Here is a 15177-nt window from a genome sequence, read left to right on the forward strand (position 1 = left end):
TTGCCGCCGAGCAGCCAATGAGCACGCTTACAGCCTGCCTTGGTCTGCCGGCTGCCGCACTGCGTTGACAATGAATACAAATTAAGGATAATTTTTGGCTTCAGATCTCGAAGAATGAAGACTTTCCCGTAGCGTAAGCAACTTACGCAATACTCGTTCCCTCTTCTAGAGAGAACCGAGGTTAAATTAGGTAACCGAGTACGTTTTGTCATTCAACGTTGACACTTGCTTGAGAAGTTGAAGTCATTCTATCTCCGTTGCTTCTAGCCACGGTGGTTAAAAATGGTACAGTCCAAAATAGGGGTGTCTGAAATCGATACGTTTTACGTTTTCTCTTGTTTGGTGGGTGTGTCAGAACTGCAGTCCAATCAGCAGCAACATGTATATAAAGCATGCGGTATTAAAGTGAACTCGCACAATGGGTTCAAGGAAAGTAATTTACAAATGTGTTCGATGCAGCTCGGTATACTCAACAACTGAGGATATTAGAAGACATGTTTGTCGTAAGTTTTATTGTAAAAATATAGGATATCAACATAATGATGTAGTTGTTTATATTTTTAGCTTCATTGCAAGTGTATGACATAGGCTATAGAAATAAACAATGGTAATTAAGTGCTTTTCCTAAAAATGAGAAAGAAAATACAGAGTATTAAAACAGTATGAACTACAAATAAAGTCAAATAAAGTATGTGAGGCTAAATAGATGTGTTTTAGTCTGAATTAGGTAAGATGTGTGCTTGAGTTTCAGCAAACCCTTCACTCGACTGGGATGTTCTCTTTTGTTCTGGGCGGCAAGTGCATTCACTTTAACATCGGGCATATTTTGTAGTATTAAACACATATTTATACCGACTTCATCAGTCTCCGAAAATTCTTCACAAAGAACACAAAGAATGGCCTTCTCAGCTGCCATAGCTGCAACTCTTGCGTCATCAGAACAGTGTGTTCAACGCATCACCGTTTCTGTTTAAAAAACGTTGTAAAACATTTTGTCGGGGCTGAACGCAGCCCAGGCTTATATGGGGTGAACTAAACAAGATAATGAGACACAGGTGAATGTGATAATGAGTGCTATGAGTTCAGGCAGAGAATGATGGGAGATGTAGTTTGTGAGTGAAACAGGATAGTCTGGTGTGGAGTGCCCTCTGGTGACTCTCAAGGGCACTCCAGCTGGTGACCGTTACAATTACATTGTATATTACAATATTTCAGACATTAATTCAATAGTTTAAATATTTCATATACTTATAATTTATCAAACATTTTTTATCAATTTATCAACAATTTATTAAATATTTTCTTGAATTTACAAAGTGAACTAGACATTTTTAATTCCTTGTCACAATTCCACAGGTTTACCCCTTTGACAGATAGGCTATACATCTGTTTTTTGTATTAGTTCTTGCCCTTATTTTTTGAACATAGGCTCTACAGTTTATACTGACTTTCTTGAACAGCCTCCGAATACAATTTTGAAGTAAATTACCCCACACCTCCACACAGTAAGTATAATGTATGGACCTATAAGTGAACAATATATTTCACGAGTTTTCATTCAAAATATATTTTGTTTTACTTGTTTCTAAAATATATTAGATTTAGACATTTTTGTTTTCACATTATATGTGGTTTCCAGCATGATCTATTAACATCCAGAAATGTATTTTATTTATATTTCCTCATTATTAGGCCTAATCCTAATTTTAGCTTTGTTATTACTTTGCTGATTATTAAATATTATGAACTTTGTTTTACTTATCCAATGAAAGTCTATGATCACCAATTCAAACCAATTTTTTACGACTATCAATTCAATTTCCACTGTGTTCAGAAGCTGTTCCAAATTTTTGCCCAAACAATCTCCATAACTTGTATCCAAAATGGTTTGACCAGAATACATTCCCAAATACAGTGTAGAAAAAGTAACTTGTTTCCAGCTGGCATTTCCAACATAAATTATTGTTCATCAATTTGAACCACTGTGATTTTAATTATTTAAATAAAAAGTACTGTACCAGTAATATCCTGCATGGAAATCACAAATTTGGGTATGAAATAATATTGGTTTAGACAGACATGAGAGTGAGTAAATGACAAGGTATAAGATGAGATTGTAAATTTTTGCTTCTTTACTCGGCTATTTTGCATGGTTATTGCATTAGGCTACTGTATTTAACAGGAATGACACTTCAGCTGAGCTGTGGATAGACGGTAATGAAAACTGTGACCACTAGAGGTCGCAATTAGGCTTATAAAGCTTCAGAAACGCAAGGTCGATGCTGATGTGCGATGCATGCGATCCTCGTATAGCTTAAATGTAGTTTAACGATTGGTGTAGGCCTACTTCAGATTCACTTAATTTTAACACAGAAATGTTTATCAAGAATAAATATGAGTGATCGATTCAGTCGTAAAAATCTGTAAAGGCAAAAAGTCAGGACTGTATGACTAGGAGTGTATGTTGACTAGCAAGCCTTCTTACCAGTACGCGTTGGTGGTATAGTGGTGAGCATAGCTGCCTTCCAAGCAGTTGACCCGGGTTCGATTCCCGGCCAACGCAAGACTTTTTCTCTATAAGTCTATATATAAAATATAGAACCTCAATATCTACACTAATCTATTGTGTAAAAAGGCAACATAATGCCATCAGAGCTCTATTATCAGACGCTTATAGCGTCACTTTTTACACTATTCCCATTGGACTTGAAAGATCACGTTTAAAGATACTCTCCGCAGCCCCGCCTCTCTCCCACCTCGAGACTAGTGTTCAGAAACAGCTGATCGTGCGAGGCAGAGCATCACATTCACAGTCCGCAATGTCATCCGAGGAGCTCGCACTGAAGCTGCAGCGCAGTCTGGACACCAAACCCGAGTCACCGGTGCACACAGGAGCGGACGAGGAGAAGGAGAGACCCGCTCCCGCTCCCGCTGCCGTGAACGGCGACGCCACCTCTGAACTGACGGAGAAACTCAACCGCAGGCTGGACATCCATGACGGCACGACGAAACCCAAGCAGATGAAGGTCTTCAACCCTTACACCGAGTTTAAAGAGTTCTCCCGCAAACAGATCAAAGACATGGAGAAAATGTTCAAGAGGTCAGTTCACTATCACTTCATCAAAGCTCAACCGTTATTAAATATATTTATCTCAATTAAGATTTCTTCAGGTTAATCAAGTTATGGGTGTATTGAACATTATTATAACAAGAGTGAAGTTTGTGTGTGTGTGTGTGTGTGTGAGAGAGAGAGAGAGAGAGAGAGAGAGAGAGAGAGAGAGAGAGATTTGGGATCATTGTGTTCTTGAGCAGAGGGAATGTTGATGCATCACTCAAATTAAATCCCTGATTGATTATTCTTTATCTTTTGTTTATAATTTTCTTTATTAGTTATTTTCTAAATCATCTTATTAATTTTATATTCCAATTCACTGTGCTTTAATGACATAAAAACTGTATTTCTAAATGTTATAAAATGAAATAACATAAAAAACTAGTGTAAATTCAATGGATAGTATTGGCATATATTAAAAAAATCTATGCAGGGTACAAATTGCCATGTTAAAAATAAGTGAATCTGAAGACCAACAATCGTTTAATGACATTTAAGCCACTCAATTGTGATCAAAACCAGAAACAATATGGAGGATTTTTTTTTTTTTTATCAAAAATGAACAATTATGAATGGAATATTAAACATGAGGTAAAATAATTCTCCCTTGCAGCTTTAGGGGAATTTGCATTGCAAAAACACACATACAAAAGTGAAATAATAGAATGTTATTTTAAAGAAAGAATAGTAAGATAGCAAGAAATAAACATTCTGAAGCTCACATTAAATTAACAAGAATTCTCGTACTGTGCCAAAATAATGTTTTTCTGTGGCGTCTCTCTCTCTGAACAGCCATTGTCCTGGTTTCCCTCATTATTTCAGTACAAGGGTCCACTCACAAACCCTGCGTCCCCATGGAACCCACTCCATGAGCAACAATGCCATCTTTGTCTGTTTGTGCGTGTGTTTGGAGGAGTCTGTGATGAGAGAGGGTCTCTTTGGTTTCATGCAGAGTTGTGAAATGGATAAAGTAAAAAAAAAAAAAAAAATCCCTTCAATCATTTTCATCCTATTATTAGATATTTTTGTTTGTTTAATCACATCAAATTCAGAACCGGATCTCTGCTAGTGCAACAATAACAAGCAAACTATCCAGTGTTTGATGTGAGGAGAATCCTGGGATGTGTTTCACCTCAAAGACTTTGTTTCTGCGTGTCGACCTCTGCTGCCAGATCATGGTTTTGCCAGAAATATGCACACATAAAGATGTTAATAGATTGTTTTAGAGAATCCCAATGTTAATTTAGCCTTACGGCAACTTTAAGATCAGAGAGATGATTTATTATATAAAATAGTTCTAGAAATGTGCTCTAGAAGCATCAATAACTTTGAGGTTCATTCGACATGATTATATTGTGTTGAAGGAAACCAACCCAAAGTGTGTAGTGTATAAAACAATGATAACTAAGTGTGCATGTCCCGTAGGACTAGGTTACGTCAGGACTGCGAGGTGTGTCAGTTTAAGTCATAGAAGTGCGTACTCTGGCCCACTTCAGATCAGCTCAGCCCAGTTTCAGCAGATGAAAAAAGATGTCATGTATAAGAGGAAAATGGGTCAAAAGCAAGATACAGCAGAGTTAACATTCATAAACACAACTCACACCTACTTATGAATTAGCACAGTGTACTAGATAGATAGATAGATAGATAGATAGATAGATAGATAGATAGATAGATAGATAGATAGATAGATAGATAGATAGATAGATAGATTACAGTATATATTCACATTATCTAGATTCATATTTTGTGAGGTTCCACAAATTTCACATTTAATTTATATACCATATAAGCATATATACACTATGGTTCAAAAGTTTTTTTTTAAAGAAATGAATAATTTTATACAGCGAGGACAAATTAAACAGACCAAAAGTGACAATAAAGACATTTATAATGTCACAAAAACATTTAGAATGTTTCCAATGAATGCTTTATCTTCATAAAAAAATCCTGAATAAAATGCATCACAGTTTCCACAAAAATATGAAGCAGCATAACTGTTTCCAACACTGATAATAATAAATGTTTCTTGAGCATCAGATCAATATATTATTATGATTTCTGAAGGATCATGTGACACTGAAGACTGGAGTAATGATGCTGGAAATTCAGCTTTGATCACAGGAATAAATTACATTTTTAAATACAGTATATTCAAATAGAAAACGGTTAATTTAAATAGTACAAATATTTCACAATATTACTATTTTTACTGTATTTTTGATCAAATAAATGCAGTCTTGGTGAGCATAAGACTTTACAAAATGTTTTACCATCCCCAAACTTTTGAACTGTGATGTATAATCTCTATGTATAAATGTGCATATTTTTGATCCTCTCCACCCGTGCCACTTCAGCGCAGGGAGGGGTGTTGACCTGGAATGTGGCCGGCATGCAGGCGGCAGGACCAACATGCCAATCTCATCCTCCTCTTTCTCTTTGTTATTCTCTCTCTCTCTCTCTCTCACGCTCATACTGCGGGTCATCTTGTTAACCCTGACCTGCTTCAAGTAGTTCATAATGGCAGCTCTAAGCACATCTGCAGTCAGCAGCAGATCCCAGATCAGCCTGAGTCCCGTTGCTGGACTGCAGCGCTCTGAATGCCAGGCTCTATAGTTGAATCTCTGCCCCGAGCTTTGGCATCTATAAATACCAGCAGGAAACCAGAGAGGACAAAGAAAACGTCCACACACAAACACATGCCATGCACCCGCAATTACGTCAGGGCAGTTTGTGTTTTCATGCATCCACACACATTTTTCGAGCCGTGTGTGTAGGAGTGTGTGCTGCCAGTTGCTGAAAGCAGTTGTTGTTCTGGTCAGCAGATTCCCAGTTGTCTTTTAATCAGGACAGGCAAGTGTGAGCACGTCTCGGTGGAGGCTGTTGAAGCAATATCCAGCAAAGAAAGAAAGTGAGGATATTGCGTGAAACGGTTAAATTGAAAGGCTTTTATGCAGCAATTCAACGACGAAGGTTGAGCTGTCAATGGCCTTCCAGAAACAATGTTTGAAGGAGACGAGATTAGACGGCCGTTCAGAGGAACGATATGAAACAGCCTGATAAACATTCACATCGTCTCAGAGCTTTCTCTTTAAAATACCTTAGGAGAAATTAAAACATGAATATGAGAATTATATATAGTAATAGTATAGAAATCTAAAATGAATATGGACTGCAGCTCAGATAGCACTACAATAAGGTTTCTTTAGTTACCGTTATTTAATACATTAACTAACAATACATTTGTTACAGTATTTTTTAATATTTGTTAACATTAGTTATTTATTGTCCCAGTTAAGAAACATGTTCTAAGAACGTTTTGCAAACGTTCTGCTAAAGTTATAAAAACTTTATTTCTTAACGTTCAAAACGTCATGTTTTTTCAAATGTTTGAAACATTTATTTTTTGGGTTATACAAACGATAAGGGAACATTTGATCACTTTGCAGACATTATGGGAACGTTGCTTCTGAATATTCTTTGAACGTTCTGAAACTAGTCGTAACTTTTAAAAACGTTAGATAGCTAAAACGTCTCAGAGTTCCATGAACAATGTCTAAATAATGTCTTTGTGCTAACGTTTTGAGAACAGTATTAAAGACCATATAACTTGGAACAAACATTATATTAATGTTACTGGTGGAACGTTTGTTCATTGCTTTGTGAAAACCTTGTCAAAACGTTTTCTGAGAACATCCCCTCCTATCTGGGATGTTAGTTCATAATGACATTTGACTTTGATTTCGTTAAGTCTCTTGAGCAGAGTTTGAGATGTTATTGAGATCACTTTTAACAATCAAGTGAGTTTTTTGAGAAAAAAAAATATCTCTCTCTCTCTGGTGGAAAATCTGTGACGCATTCAACTTTCTCCATTTTGCTGTCTAGGTGAATAAAATGGCCTCTCATTCATGATTTTCTTTTCCTCTGCGGAGAGGGAGAGAGGGAGAGATGAGACGATGCTCACCTGTACTTTTCTGCCACCAAGAGCCTGTTCTTTCTAAAAGCATCACTCAAACCAAAATAGAAACACGTGCACACTCCTTCAATCTCAGCCTCTCCTCTTTCACACAGTGTTCAAGACAAATACTCTCTCTCTCTCTCTCTCTCTCTCTCTCTCTCTCTCTCTCTCTCTCTCTCTCTCTCTCTCTCTCTCTCTCTCTCTCTCTCGCACACACATGCGATCCTGCTGGTTGGTGTGGCAACAGCTGGGTGAGACTCTATAAATACACTCCTCCGTTAGATCCTCTTTTTCCTGCTGTTTCTGCCGTCACTCTCCACCTGCGGTTCTGCTGCGGGCTGCTGGATATCTTCATGTCAACGGGCACTTCTGAGTGTCAGTAGAAGCTTGATATGATCCATATGACGCTAGAATGCAATTAGCATTGATAAAAGTTCAAAAGTTTGAGGTTGATAAGATTTTTTCAGGTTTTTGAAAGAAGTCTCTTCTGCTCAACAAGGTGGCATTTATTCAAAAATACCGAAAAAACAGTAATATTGTGATATATTATTATGATTTTAACATAACTGGTTTCTATTTGAGTATATTTTTTAAATGTAATTTATTCCTGTGATCAAAGCTGAATTTTCAGCATCATTACTCCTTCAGTGAGTCTTCAGTGTCTTATGATCCTTCAGAAATCATTCTAATATGATGATTTGATGTTCAAGAAACATTTCTGATTATTATCAATGTTGAAAACAGTTGTGCTGCTTTATATTTGTGTGGAAACTGTGATAAATGTGTTTTAGACAAATGTGAATAGAAAATAATAGTATTTATCTGAAATAGAAATATTTTATAACATTATAAATATCTTAACTGTTATTTTTGATTAATTTAATGCATCCTTGCTTATTAAAATGATTCATTCTTAAAAACAAAACAAATTCTGATCCCAAACCTTTGACAAGTAACATAAATCATTAAGTTGTTCTAAACTTATAATCCAGAACTTTTCTCCAAAACTCTCCAACAACAAAGAACCATTAAAACAGTCCATAAGACTTTTGCCCTATATTACAGGTCTTATGAAGCCATATAACAGGTTTAAATTATGATCAAAATTGTAGTTTCACTGATGATGCTCATTGTTATTTCCCGATAATGGAGAGATATATCATCGTCATAAATGGAAAAACAGTACAAAATGTGTGTCATTTATAACAGAACTTTAATTCCAGGTGAACTACTCCTTCAAAGCTGTTTGTATATGTGTCTGTGTGTAGATTTGACTCGGGTAAAGACGGCTTCATTGATCTGATGGAGCTGAAGCTGATGATGGAGAAACTTGGAGCTCCACAGACTCATCTGGGGTTGAAGAACATGATCAAGGAGGTGGATGAAGATTATGACGGCAAACTCAGCTACAGAGAGGTGTGCATGTGTCTTTTTCATGCTATAGTTACAGCTCTGTTTAGTCTATCGTCGTCCCTGATGATGGCTGATTTAATCTGGTGATTAAATCTTTTCAGAGATTACCCTCCATGGAAACCACTTTAGACTCTTCTACTTAAATGATACGATCACAGCACATTTTTTGAGAGGTCTGTAAGAGATAAAATCTCTATCTCTGAATGCAGCTCTGATGTGGCTTCATTTAAATGTCAATAAGATTTAATCAATGTTCACCTGGCAGAGGATGAAATGGGCCAAATAATCCTATAGACTTACATGGAAAAGGGGCCACACACACGTAGCAATCAGAATATCATAGGCCCTGTTTACAGCTGGTATTAAGATGTGTTTTGGTTGATCGGATCACAAGTGGACGAGGGAGACACATTCCCGTTTACACCTGGTGTTTAAATCCGTCTCTTTCGTCCACTTTCAACCACTTCTGTCCTGATTTCTTCGAGGTGAGGGTCTATGGCCAGGTAAATGTATGGGCTTTTTCAGATCTTTCAATCTAATGGAGGAATTAAGCTCATGCAGTTTACATAAACGCGACCAAAGGCGACTGAAAAACATATTGAGAGCAGCAGGTGTTGCTTGTGCTCTGAGAGCCGCAAGACGACACTAAACGCTGTGAGTGTGTGTTAGAAATCAGGAATGGTGAGAGAACATTGTGCTTGGTACATTTTTCCTCTTTAAACCAAACTTGAGTCTTCAGCCGACAAAGTCTAAATCCCGTCTGGCCAGTGCGCTTCCCATAATGTTTACACATTAAGTCAGAGGCGGAGAATAGGTGTTGTTTTTTTTTTTGTGGCCGTTTGAACAGATTCGACCACATGAACATTTACACAACAAAAGCAATCTGGTCGAATGCGTTTTTGACTACCTCTGGAATTGGTCGAAAGTTGACAAGCTCATAATGTTTTAGACCCCGTTTACACCTGTATTATATAGTGTCGTCCACTTGTGATCCGATCGACCAAAGCCCATCGTAATTCCAGGTGTAAACACGGCCATAGGCAGCCTAGCAACCACTAGAACACACACATAATGGTCTCTATGATATTCTAATATATAACTTTTTAAGGATTTAAGTAATACTTACTACTGCAAAACTGACTTCCATACATATTTAATGACTTAAAATATATTTTATATGGAATCGACAAATAATACCTATAATCGACAAATACACCTTCTGAGTATTGTAAGTTTTCAAACTGGGGGCCGCAAGGGGGTGACAGGGGCTCTTGAGAAAAACTGTATACAAATAAATAAGATTAAAATAAATAAGCACATACAGTAAATGAATTAGATTAAAATAAATGTGATGAATGAATAATAAAAATAATAAAAATGTTATTATAATAAAAATTGTGTAACAACTGTACATTACAATAGTGAGTAGAACACACACACACACACACACACACACACACACACACACACACACACACACACACACACACACACACACACACACACATAGTTTCTCACAAAAGTAAACACCCCTCACACTTTTGTACATATTTTATAATATCTTTTCATGGGACAACACTGAAGAAATTACACTTTGCTACAATGTAAAGTAGTGAGTGTACAGCTTGTACAACTGTGTAAATTTGCTGTCCCCTCAAAATAACTCGACACACAGCCGTTAATGTCTAAACCGCTGGCAACAAAAGTGAGTACACACCTAAGTGAAAATGTCCAAATTGGGCCCAAAGTGTCAATATTTTGTGTGGCCAGCATTATTTTCCAGCAGTGCCTGAACCCTCCTGGGCATGGTGTTCACCAGAGCTGCACAGGTTACCACTGGAGTCCTCTTCCACTCCTCCATGAAGACTTGCGTTGCGTTAGAGACCTTGCGCTCCTCCACCTTCCGCTTGAGGACGTCCCACAGGTGCTCAATAGGGTTCAGGTCTGGAGACATGCTTGGCCACTCCATCACCTTCACCCTCAGCTTCTTTAGCAAGGCGCTGGTCATCTTGGAGGTGTGTTTGGGGTCGTTATCATGCTGGAACACTGCCCTGCGGCCCATTTTCCGAAGGGATCATGCTCTGCTTCAGTATGTCACAGTACATGTTGGCATTCATGTTTCCCTCAGTGAAGCACAGCTCCCCAGTGCCGACAGCACTGATGCAGCCCCAGACCATGATGCTACCACCACCATGCTTGACTGTAGGCAAGACACACACACTAGACACCATCTGAACCAAATACGTTTATCTTGGGCTCATCAGACCACAGGACATGGTTCCAGTAATCCATATCTTTAGTCTGCTTGTCTTCAGCAAACTGTTTGCGGGCTTTCTTGTGCATCATCTTTAGAAGAGGCTTCCTTCTGGGACGACAGCCATGCGGACTAATTTGATGCAGTGTGTGGCGTATGGTCTGAGCACTGACAGACCCCTCACCCGTTCGACCTCTGCAGCAATGCTGGCAGCGCTCATACGGATATGATGCTGAGCACGTGCACTCAACTTCTTTGGTCGACCATGGCGAGGCCTGTTCTGAGGGGAACCTGTCCTGTTAAACCGCTGTATGGTCTTGGTCACCGTGCTGCAGCTCAGATTCAGAGTGTTGGCAATCTTCTTATAGCCTAGGCCATCTTTATGTAGAGCAACAATTCTCTTTTTCAGATCCTCAGAGAGGTCTTTGCCATGAGGTGCCATGATGAACTTCCAGTAACCAGAATGAGAGAGTGTGTGAGCAATAACACCAAACGTAACACACCTGCTCCCCATTCACACCTGAGACCTTGTAACACTAACAAGTCACATGACACCGGGGAGAGAACATGGCTAATTGGGCCAAATTTGGACATGCTCACTTTTGTTGCCAGCGGTTTAGACATTAACGGCTGTGTGTCGAGTTATTTTGAGGGGACAGCAAATTTACACAGTTGTACAAGCTGTACACTCACTACCTTACATTGTAGCAAAGTGTAAATTTTTTTTCAGTGTTGTCCCATGAACATATATAATAAAATATGTACAAAAATGTGAGGGGTGTACTCACTTTTGTGAGATAATGCATATATAATATTTATTTTAATCCAATTTAGAATAGATGAACAACTAGCTATTTATTTATATATATATATAGTATAATTTATCTGGTCCCTTTCTATATCTATAGTGTATAAGTTGGTTGTAAGTAAAAGATAGATGCCCTTTATATTTTAAAACGGGGGCCCCTCACATGAGGTTAATGATATTTGGGGTCTGTGGCATCTAAAAGATAAAAACAAAAAAAACCTGAGTTAAGACATTATTTAGTACCATTTTTATTTTAACTCGTGGGGCTGTCATATCCACATCAAGACCCCCCCCAACCCTCTCTAACACACACACACACACACACACACACACACACACACACACACACACACACACACACACACACACACACACACACACACACACACACACTCAAACAGGTGATAGTGCAGCTGTGTCTTAAGTACAGTGAGTCTGTTGTCTGTCAGATGTTGCTCTGACTCTTGTGATTGGACAGACATTCCAAATGGATAAGATTACATACACACACACACACACACACACACACACACACACACACACACACACACACACACACACACACACAGATTGTGCAGAGAAAGGGGGGGAACCTGATATAGGGTCATTCTTTTGACCTCCCCCTTCCCCCTCAATGAAATCAGTTGTGTGTGGATATGATCTAAAGATCAATTAAATAAAAAGGGCTTATTGCTTATCATTTAAAGCGAAATATCTGCAGTGCCTTTCATTTTGTGGTAAATAAAAACAGCTGAACTTTTAGTGTATGTGCTGACATGCCAACTGATGTCATATGCTTTTGTGTTTATTTTTAGAATTGAATAGAAATGCACCCTCCCATGATTTACTGATAACCTTTAAAGCTATTGAAACTTCCCTATAATCCAAATGTCTGGATCTGTGTGCCAGTTCCTGCTGATCTTCCGGAGGGCCGCGGCAGGTGAGCTGCAGGAGGAGAGCGGGCTGATGGCTCTGGCTCGACTCTCAGAGATCGACGTCTCGACTGAGGGCGTTCTTGGAGCGAGGGACTTCTTTGAGGCCAAGGTTTGTGGGATTTTATATCTTTTCATGTGAAAGAGAGTTTTCATGCATGGGAAAGCACTACTATTCCCATGTTCTTCAGACTGGCCTCAGTCTCCCCCTTGCGTTCATATAATGTAAGTACATGAAAGGTTGTAATCTATAAACACACACTCAGTTAAAGAGGGTTACATTATATAGATCATGGATTTGTGAATATTTTTGACAATTGAATTCCCATGTCCTAAATTGACTCTGACAAAGGCAAATAGCCGGAACATTTACACTATTCTTATCTCCTGCTTGAACCTTTTAAAAGTATTTTTAGAGTGCAGACCTTTTTGCATTTTCTAAAATTTTTAGCTAAACAAATTCTATTTTAATTAATGTTAACCTTTTAAAATATTATTATTCATTGTATTAAATATAATGTATAAATATATGTATAAATTTGTGAAGCGTCTTGTCCAGATTTAAACGATAAGTTCCATTCAACATTACATTTCAGTGTACTTTTCTATTGTTGTATTTTAATATTATATATATATATACTTTATATTATATTATATATTATTTCTCATAATTATTTAGACTATTACTATAGTATTTATAAATATTTTTAAATTAGCTTTTATTTTAATATTTTCATTTTTCATTTTTATTTTAGTTTGTTTTAGTCATTTTCTCGTGTTCTTTTTTCATTTTCAACAGTTTTTTTAAATATACATATATTTCTATTTAGATTTAATTGATATTAATTTCAGTTGTAGTTTCAGTGATTTTATTCATTTAAAACGTATTAATTTCAGTTCATTCCTAAGGCAAAATTCTATTTGTCTTAATTTTTCTAATTCTAATTTCTAATTTTCTAAGTTATTGAGAGTTTTTTACCTTTAAATCTTTCTTCTAATATTTATATATTTTTTTCATTTAAGCTTTATTTCAGTTAATGACATTTTTTAAAAGTTTAAGTTTGAATTTTTCAGCTTCAGATTTGGGGCACACACCTAAAAGATGAATAATACCTCAAACGAATAAGCCTGCACTACACAATTGGCATTTTACTGATTTAAAAGTGTTTTAGCACGACTACAGCAATAGCAATGCATTCATTTTAATGTTGTAAACATATGAGACACATAATTGAAATGTTTTTTATCTGTGTGTTTGTGGTAGGTTCAGGCTCTGTCTGTGCGCAGTAAGTTCGAGGCGGAGATACGAGAGGAACAAGAAGAGAAGAAGAGGATGGAGCTTGAAAGAAAAGAACGGCGTGCCGCATTTAAAGAGCTGCAGTCGACATTCTGTTCATAAAACTCCTAAGATCACAAACAAAGATCTATGCCTTTTAGAGAGCACATTTGACTTGCACACAAGCACAAGCACGCATGCACACACACACACACACTGCTTCTTGTACCTCACACCTATGTGTAATCAAAACCACAGCGTAACACTGAACAAGTATCATTAGCGTTATTAGTGGCTTACAGCCATCCTGAAATATGCATGAGGAATTAGTTTCACTGGTGACGGCCGAAGCGAGAGATGAAGCGAGTGAAATTTCAGGAGTCTTGTAATGTAGGACATAAACAGAATAAACTCTTATAGACTATTTTAATCATCTAAGCAACTATATATTTTTAGAAACAAGAAGTTTATTGTAAAGTGCTAATCATAATTTTAAATAGTTGGTGTCGTGGACTAAATAATGATTATGACCAATGGATGAAACAAAGGGTCAAGAAATGTGTTTATTTTTTTATAGATTTGAATCATGCCTTTTGTTCCTTTTTCTTTTTTTGTTTGCTTTTTTTTTCTACATATGTCACCTAAATATATGTTTGTTGTTAAGTTTTGGTAAATTGTATTTTATCAGATGTTCATAATATCTACCTGTAACTCTCTTGTTTTTGCCAATTACATAAAGCCTATTAAAGCCTGTATTTTTCAACAAAACAAATATATATTTTTTTATCTGTTTTATTCCAAATGTCCAAAATGGAAAAACTGTTATATCCCTGACATTTATTCTGTCTGAAGTGTCTAGTGTATGCCAGTAGGTGGCAGCACTTAAATGAAGGAAGGCTGTTAGGATAAAAAAAACACAAAACAATATTTTCACAGATATTTTAATCCAGTTTTTGTGCTCCACATATCAAAATAAAGGCATATCTTTTACAGATCAGTTGCCACTCAGTGTAGCTTTAATAGTGGCCTGTATGCAGAAAACTAAACAACTACAGTTCTTTTCCAGCCTTCCAGAGTTTAACAATCAAGCTTTATAATATACATATAATAGTAATCAGCCTTTTCTGAGTGACAGACAGTACATGTGCTATATAATTTCCTACAGTAAAAAATCATACAGTGTTGTGCCACCAATACGATTGATCTAATGTATTTTGTTTTACTGCATAGATTGCATTGCAATGATAATATTAAGATTTTTATTTCCCAAAAATAATCTAGTAAATAATCTATTTATTTATGTATATACTTTATTATTTACATCATTGTTAATGTTCAGTACAGTGTTTGATCTCTCGATCCAAATGTCCATTTCATGACTTGGTTTTGTATTAGGCACTTAATAGGGGTGTTAATGAACA

At 36.9% G+C, this 15177-nt stretch overlaps 1 protein-coding gene across 1 annotated transcript; it reads left to right on the plus strand.

The window, feature by feature from the left end:
* The first annotated feature begins 2264 nt into the window (after nt 1-2264).
* On the plus strand, nt 2265-14759 carry efhd1 (EF-hand domain family, member D1). The gene is made up of 4 exons (XM_081369806.1): nt 2265-3100; nt 8342-8489; nt 12458-12592; nt 13745-14759. The coding sequence occupies exons 1-4, from the start codon at nt 2820-2822 to the stop codon at nt 13877-13879; spliced, it is 699 nt and encodes a 232-aa protein (XP_081225932.1). The 5' UTR covers nt 2265-2819; the 3' UTR covers nt 13880-14759.
* Nucleotides 14760-15177: the final 418 nt, after the last annotated feature.

The sequence above is a fragment of the Scardinius erythrophthalmus genome (genome assembly GCF_964197995.2).
Source record: "Scardinius erythrophthalmus genome assembly, chromosome: 7".
NCBI lineage: Eukaryota > Metazoa > Chordata > Actinopteri > Cypriniformes > Leuciscidae > Scardinius > Scardinius erythrophthalmus.

Excerpts from the sequence above, each read along its gene's own strand:
- efhd1 (XM_081369806.1), top strand. The coding sequence starts at position 2,820 with ATGTCATCCGAGGAGCTCGCACTGAAGCTGCAGCGCAGTCTGGACACC. Across the intron at positions 3,101-8,341 it reads ATGGAGAAAATGTTCAAGAG|ATTTGACTCGGGTAAAGACG; the intron begins GTCAGTTCACTA and ends GTCTGTGTGTAG. Across the intron at positions 12,593-13,744 it reads GGGACTTCTTTGAGGCCAAG|GTTCAGGCTCTGTCTGTGCG; the intron begins GTTTGTGGGATT and ends TGTTTGTGGTAG.